This window comes from Nerophis ophidion, linkage group LG15 (assembly GCF_033978795.1).
Source record: "Nerophis ophidion isolate RoL-2023_Sa linkage group LG15, RoL_Noph_v1.0, whole genome shotgun sequence".
Taxonomy (NCBI): domain Eukaryota; kingdom Metazoa; phylum Chordata; class Actinopteri; order Syngnathiformes; family Syngnathidae; genus Nerophis; species Nerophis ophidion.
In genome coordinates, this window is record NC_084625.1 from 51,468,089 (window position 1) to 51,476,346 (window position 8,258).

The following is an 8,258-nucleotide window of genomic DNA, read 5'->3' on the forward strand; positions in this document are numbered from 1 at the left end:
TGACCGTGACCTTCCATCCCTCATACGGCACTGTATCAAAAACCGACATCAATCTTTAAAGGATATCACCACATGGGCTCAGGAACACTTCAGAAAACCACTGTCACTAAATACAGTTGGTCGCTACATCTGTAAGTGCAAGTTAAAGCTCTACTATGCATAGCGAAAGCCATTTATCAACAACATCCAGAAACGTCGCCGGCTTCTCTGGGCCCGAGATCATCTAAGATGGACTGATGCAAAGTGGAAAAGTGTTCTGTGGTCTGACGAGTCCACATTTCAAATTGTTTCTGGACATATTCGACATCGTGTCATCTGGAACCAAAGGGGAAGCGAACCATCCAGACTGTTATTGACGCAAAGTTGAAAAGCCAGCATGTGTGATGGTATGGGGGTGCATTAGTGCCCAAGGCATGGGTAACTTACACATCTGTGAAGGCACCATTAATGCTGAAAGCTACATACAGGTTTTGGAACAACATATGCGCCTTCTTTTTCATGGGCGCCCCTGCTTATTTCAGCAAGACAATGCCAAGCCACATTCAGCACGTGTTACAACAATGTGGCTTCGTAGTAAAAGAGTGCGGGTACTTTCCTGGCCCGCCTGCAGTCCAGACCTGTCTCCCATGGAAAATGTGTGGCACATTATGAAGCGTAAAATACGACAGCGGAGACCCCGGACTGTTGAAGGACTGAAGCTCTACATAAAACAAGAATGGGAAAGAATTCCACTTTCAAAGCTTCAACAATTAGTTTCCTCAGTTCCCAAACGTTTATTGAGTGTTGTTAAAAGAAAAGGTGATGTCACACAGTGGTGAACATGCCCTTTCCCAACTACTTTTGCACATGTTGCAGCCATGAAATTCTAAGTTACGCATTATTTGCAAAAAAAAAATAAAGTTTATGAGTTTGAACATCAAATATGTTGTCTTTGTAGCATATTCAACTGAATATGGCTTGAAAAGGATTTGCAAATCATTGTATTCTGTTTATATTTACATCTAACACAATTTCCCAACTCATATAGAAATGGGATTTGTAAAACAAGAATGGGAAAGAATTCCACTTTCAAAGCTTCAACAATTAGTTTCCTCAGTTCCCAAACATTTATTGAGTGTCGTTAAAAGAAAAGGTGATGTAACACAGTGGTGAACATGCCCTTTCCCAACTACTTTGGCACGTGTTGCTGCCATGAAATTCTAAGTTAATTACTATTTGCAAAAAAAAATTAAGTTTATGAGTTCGAACATGCCTTGCGATGAGGTGGCGACTTGTCCGGGGTGTACCCCGCCTTCCGCCCGATTGTAGCTGAGATAGGCGCCAGCGCCCCCCCCGCGACCCCAAAAGGGAATAAGCGGTAGGAAATGGATGGATGGATGGAGTTCGAACATCAAATATGTTGTCTTTGTAGCATATTCAACTGAATATGGGTTGAAAAGGATTTGCAAATCATTGTATTCTGTTTATATTTACATCTAACACAATTTCCCAACTCATATGGAAATGGGGTTTGTAAAACAAGAAAAGCAAAGAATTCCACTTTCAAAGCTTCAACAATTAGTTTCCTCAGTTCCCAAACGTTTATTGAGTGTTGTTAAAAGAAAAGGTGATGTAACACAGTGGTGAACATGCCCTTTCCCAACTACTTTGGCACGTGTTGCAGCCATGAAATTCTAAGTTACGCATTATTTGCAAAAAAAAAATAAAGTTTGTGAGTTTGAACATCAAATATCTTGTCTTTGAAGCATATTCAACTGAATATGGGCTGAAAAGGATTTGCAAATCATTGTATTCTGTTTATATTTACATCTAACACAATTTCCCAACTCATATGGAAACGGGGTTTGTAAAACAAGAAAGGGAAAGAATTCCACTTTCAAAGCTTCAACAATTAGTTTCCTCATTTCCCAAACGTTTATTGAGTGTCGTTAAAAGAAAAGGTGATGTAACACAGTGGTGAACATGCCCTTTCCCAACTACTTTGGCACGTGTTGCAGCCATGAAATTCTAAGTTAATTATTATTTGCAAAAAAAAATAAAGTTTATGAGTTTGAACATCAAATATGTTGTCTTTGTAGCATATTCAACTGAATATGGCTTGAAAATGATTTGCAAATCATTGTATTCTGTTTATATTTACATCTAACACAATTATCCAACTCATATGGAAACGGGGTTTGTAGCATGGCGCTACTTTACTAGTACGGGTATACCGCACAACCCGAATCCCGCCTTAGCAATGTCAGGAGTGACTCACCTCCGCAGAGTTTGTTCCCCGAGCGGTCGCAGTTGAAGTTGTCGCACTCGCAGTACTGCCCGCTGTAGCGCTCCTCGCGGTTGTCTCTCTTCTTGCACTCGCAGGTGCCGCACACGCAGTCGCCGTTGTTGCTGCAGATGTCGGTGCCGTTGTCCCGCCGGCAGGTGCGGTCCATGTCCTCGTTGGCCACGTCGTTGCTGCTGCACTCGCACCGCCGGCCCACCCGGCCCTCGTTGCACCTGCGAGGGCGAGGGAAGACAGGGCTTTAGTGCCGGGGCGGGAAAACGTTTCGGATGACATGCTCGGTCGTTCACAAACGATGCCTGCGACATGTTTAAAAAAAGCTGGCACAAGTGGCAAAAAAGACACAGGTGAACAGGCTAATTGGGAACAGGTCGGTTCCACGATTGGCTATAAAAGCAGCTTCCGTGAAACGCTCAGTCGTTCACAAACAAGGACGGGGCGAAGGTCACCACTTTGTCGACAAATGCCAGAGCAAATTGTTTAAGAACCACATTTCTCAACCAGCTATTGCAAGGAATTTAGGGATTTCACCATCTACAATTGTGATATCATCGAAAGGAAATCTGGAGAACTCACTGCATGTAAGCGGCAAGGCTGAAAACCAACATTGAATGCCTGTGACTTAAAATCCCTCAGGAGCTGCCGCATCAAAAAGCGACATTTGTGTGTAAAGGATATCACCACATGGGCTCAGGAACACTTCAGAAAACCGTTGTCAGTAACTACAGCCCGTCGCCACATCTGTAAGTGCAAGTTGAAACTCTACGATGCAAAGCCAAAGCCATTTATCAACAACACCCAGAAACGCCGCCGGCTTTGCTGGGGCTCGAGCTCATCCAAGATGGACTGAAGGACCCATCCATCCATTTTCTACCGCTTATTCCCATTCGGGGTCGCGGGGGGCGCTGGCACCTACCTCAGCTACAATCGGGCGGAAGGCAGGGTATACCCTGGACAAGTCGTCTTCTCATCGCAGGGCCAACACAGATAGACAGACAACATTCACACTCAGTGGGAGAGTGGCCGTGCGCAACCCGAGGGTCACTGGTTCAAATCCCACCTAGAACCAACCTCGTCACGTCCGTTGTGTCCTGAGCAAGACACTTCACCCTTGCTCCTGATGGGTGCTGGTTGGCGCCTTGCATGGCAGCTCCCTCCATCAGTGTGTGAATGTGTGTGTGAATGGGTAAATGTGGAAGTAGTGTCAAAGCGCTTTGAGTACCTTGAAGGTAGAACTGCGCTATACAAGTACAACCCATTTATCATTTATAACCCACGCATTCACGGGGAGAACATGCAAACTCCACACAGAAAGATCTCGAGCCTGGATTTGAACCCAGGACTGCAGGACCTTCGTATTGTGAGGCAGACGCACTAACCCCTCTGCCACCGTGAAGCCACTGAAGGACCCACTTTCTCATTTTGTCTTCTCAGGCAAAACTTTTTGTTTCTTTGGGTGTTTTACAGTTGAGTCCATGAGAGCAGTAATTGCACATAGGTGTTTGCTTTGCAACGAATGGGGAAAGAGGAGTGGCCTATGCCGTGAAGCAAGTCAGCACAGTTGTAGTTTTTTTGTGTGGCGGGGTTCCTGCCACCCTGTTCAAAGTCGCTCTGTGCCAGTGAGAGCGATACAGACGCCCCCAGGCCTTGACAGAGGTGTCCTTCAACTAGTTGTAAGTCCATGTACCCTCCCAAAAGTTATGAAAATATTTTATGAAGGTTGAAAAGTTACTTAGGGCTGCTTTAAAAGACCCAAATCGCTGAGCAAGAGTGTGAAGTAAGTGGTGATATCCTTTGTCAGAATAATTGAATCGAAGTTATCACAAAACTTTGTGTTTCTATGAGTTCCCGATTAGCAGAGAAAAGCTGTCTTTGATCTTACCAATCAAAAGGCTTGTAAAACTCAACTGTGTGGGATGGGGAGCGACCTGAAGGTGTCGGTTTCTTTGATGCATTGTAATCCACAGGAAGATTTTGTCTTGACCCGAGATCAACTATGCAAAGCTAAAGCCAATTATCAACAACACCCAGAAACGCAGCCGGCTTTGCTGGGCCCCGAGCTCATATAAAAAGGACTGATGCAAAGTGGACAAGTGCTCTGTGGTCTGACAAGTCCAAATTTCAAATTGTTTTTGAAAACTGTGGACGTCCTGTCGTCCGGACCAAAGGGGAACAATCCGGATTTTTCTAGGCTTGTATTAGTTAGTGGCCAAGGCATGGGTAACTTACACATCTGTGAAGGCACCATTAATGCTGAATGGTACATACAGCTTTTGGAGACACATATGTAGTTATCATGGACGCCCCTGCTTATTTCAGCAAGACGATGCCAAGCCACCTGTTACAACAGCCTGGCTTCATAGTAAAAGAGAGCGGGTACTAGACTGGCCTGCCTGTAGTCCAGACCTGTCCCCCATTGAAAATGTATGGTGCAATATGAAGCCTAAAATACCACCACGGACACCCCGAACTGTCGAACAACTTAAGCTGTACTATGCAAAGCGAAAGCCATTTATCAACAACACCCAGAAACGCCGCCGGCTTCGCTTATCTAAGATGGACTGATGCAAAGTGGAAAAGTGTTCTGTGGTCTGACGAGTCCACATTTCAAAGCGTTTTTGGAAACTGTGGACGTCGTGTCCTCCGGTCCAAAGAGGAAAAGAACCATCCGGATCGTTCTAGGTGCAAAGTTCAAAATCCAGCATCTGTGATGGTATGGGGGTGTATTAGTGCCCAAGACATGGGGAACTTACACATCTGTGAAGGCACCATTAATGCTGAAAGGTACATACAGGTTTTGGAGCAACATATGTTGTTATCATGGACGCCCCTGCTTATTTCAGCAAGACGATGCCAAGCCACAAGTTACAACAGTGTGGCTTCATAGTAAAAGAGTGCGGGTACTATACTGGCCTGCCTGTACTCCAGACCTGTCTCCCATTGAAAATCCATCCATCCATCCATTTCCTACCGCTTATTCCCTTTTGGGGTCGCGGGGGGTGCTGGCGCCTATCTCAGCTACAATCGGGCGGAAGGCATGTATGGTGCAATATGAAAACTAAAATACCACCACGGAGACCCCGAACTGTCGAACAACTTAAGCTGTACTATGCAAAGCTAAAGCCATTTATCAACAACACCCAGAAACGCCGCCGGCTTCGCTGGGCCCCGGGCTCATCTAAAATGGACTGATGCAAAGTGGAAAAGTGTTCTGTGGTTCTGACGAGTCCAACATTTCAAAGTGTTTTTGGAAACTGTGGACGTCGTGTCCTCCAGTCCAAAGAGGAAAAGAACCATCCGGATCGTTCTAGGTGCAAAGTTCAAAATCCAGCATCCGTGATGGTATGGGGGTGTATTAGTGCCCAAGGCATGGGGAACTTACACATCTGTGAAGGCACCATTAATGCTGAAAGGTACATACAGGTTTTGGAGCAACATATGTTGTTATCATGGACGCCCCTGCTTATTTCAGCAAGATGATGCCAAGCCACCTGTTACAACAGCCTGGCTTCAAACCTTTACTGAGTGTTGTTAAAAAGGAAAGGCCATTTAAACTTTTGTGCCGGGGCCGTAAAAACATTCGGGGCGGGTCCGGGGCTTACTTGCAGGCGCCGCACTCATAGGTGCCGTTTCCGAAGTAGCAGAGGTCGCTGTTGGGGACGCCGTCCTTGTGGCATTCGCACTCGCAGATGAAGTGCAGCGTGATCTCCACTTCCTCCGTGAAGCCCAAGGGTTTGATCTTGATGGTCTCGGACTTGCCTTGCTTGGGACAGCCCTGAGACGTCACGCTGATGGTGAACATCACCTGTGGACAAAGAAATGTGGCCCGATGACGTCACTTCCGGGAATCGAGTCCGTGGATGAAGAATCAACCAATTCTCCTCCTCACCTCGTCTCCGATGGAGATGTTGGAGCACTTCCGTCCACTTTCCCCCTCGCTAACCAGTCCGTTTTTACAGCGGGAGGCGTAGGCGATGGTCACGCCTTCCGGAAGCTTGCTGTTCTCCAGAATGACCTCGGATGACAGCGACTGTCAAACAGAGAAGAGATAACACTGAGGCTTTTTTTTTTTTTTCTTTCTTCTTCCCGGCAATGGAATGTCATCTGGTAGCTTTGTTTTGACAATGGAATATAAACAAAGAGCCGAGCGGAGTATTAATCCGGACTCTTTTTTTTCCCCCCCACTTTATATCTTTTATGCCTGGTTCAAATATGAACATATGAGGACTTGAACGATACTATAGACCGGTGTTTTTCAACCTTTTTTGAACCAAAAGCTACTTCTTGGGTACTGATTAATGCGAAGGGCTACCAGTTTGATACACACTAGGGATGCACCGAAATGAAAATTTGTGGCCGAAGCCGAATAAAATTTAAACGCTTGGCTGAAGGCCGAATAATGAATTTTTTTTATATTGTATAAATAGCCTAGATTAAATATTTAGACATGTTTTTCAAATCAAGTATTTTTTTATTGAATATCAACATTTTTTTAATAATCCAGTAGCCTTTGCTTTTCAAAAAAAAAGCACAAAGTTTTTCATTTATATTAGGCCTTCAAACAAAACATGCATTCCCAAAAAGAAAATAAAGTGCATTAAAGTGGATAAACCCACAACAAATGAATTATTGTCCTTTTGGCAAAAGTCTGCTTAGCCACAGTAGATATGCTAATAATGTAAACAGAAGGCTCAAGTAAATCTCAATTAAGTGTGTGCTTGTAACCTCATACACTTATACAGGTAGCCTACACAACAGGCTAATAATGTAAACAGAAGGCTTAAGTAAATCTCAATAAGTGTGTGCATGTAACCTCATACACTTATACAGGTAGCCTACACAACAGGCTAATAATGTAAACAGAAGGCTTAAGTAAATCTCAATAAGTGTGTGCTTGTAACCTCATACACTTATACAGGTAGCCTACACAACAGGCTAATAATGTAAACAGAAGGCTTAAGTAAATCTCAATAAGTGTGTGCATGTAACCTCATACACTTATACAGGTAGCCTACACAACAGGCTAATAATGTAAACAGAAGGCTTAAGTAAATCTCAATAAGTGTGTGCTTGTAACCTCATACACTTATACAGGTAGCCTACACAACAGGCTAATAATGTAAACAGAAGGCTTAAGTAAATCTCAATAAGTGTGTGCATGTAACCTCATACACTTATACAGGTAGCCTACACAACAGGCTAATAATGTAAACAGAAGGCTTAAGTAAATCTCAATAAGTGTGTGCATGTAACCTCATACACTTATACAGGTACACAACATATCCCAACGTCACTGCACGTTGGTTGATTGCGTCACCGCGTCAAAAAATTGCGTCACACGCCACTATTCGGCCTTGTTTTTAACTCATTCCACCGAAGGCCGAATGTGGCTTTTTTTGCCATATTCGGCCGAATATATTCGGTTACCGAATCCCTAATACACACTTGAATAAATTGCCAGAAATAGCTAATTTGCTCAGTTTACCTTTAACTCGATGTAAATATTAATAATTAATGATATTTATCTTTGTGGAAACACTGATCATCTTAATGATTTCTCACAATAAATATATATTTTTGATGAAATGTCTTAAATAGGTTAAAATCCAATCTGCACTTTGTTAGAATATAGAACAAATTGGACCAAGCTATATTTCTAACAAAGACAAATCATTATTCGGGACCGAATGTCCCTTAGGGACAGAGGACCCTATTGTATTTCTAAGGTCCATCCATTTTCTACCGCTTATACCCTTTCGGGGTCGCGGGGGGCGCTGGCGCCTATCTCAGCTACAATCGGGCGGAAGGCAGGGTACACCCTGGACAAGTCGCCACCTCATCGCAGGGCCAACACAGATAGACAGACAACATTCACACACTAGGGCCAATTTAGTGTTGCCAATCAACCTATCCCCAGGTGCATGTCTTTGGAGGTGGGAGGAAGCCGGAGTACCCGGAGGGAACCCACGCATTCACG

The 8,258-nt window shown here is 44.2% G+C and overlaps 1 protein-coding gene across 4 annotated transcripts in view; it reads right to left on the bottom strand.

Moving 5' to 3' along the window:
• The window catches only part of itgb1a (integrin, beta 1a), a 122,815-nt gene that overhangs the window by 20,302 nt on the left and 94,255 nt on the right, over positions 1 to 8,258 (bottom strand). For all 4 annotated transcript variants that reach the window (XM_061922354.1, XM_061922355.1, XM_061922352.1 and 1 more), the window contains exons 10-12: positions 6,171 to 6,311; positions 5,884 to 6,086; positions 2,258 to 2,496 (exon numbers count right to left, since the gene is read on the bottom strand). In XM_061922354.1, coding sequence (XP_061778338.1) covers positions 2,258 to 2,496; positions 5,884 to 6,086; positions 6,171 to 6,311 — 583 coding nt within the window. The remainder of the gene's footprint in view (positions 1 to 2,257; positions 2,497 to 5,883; positions 6,087 to 6,170; positions 6,312 to 8,258) is intronic.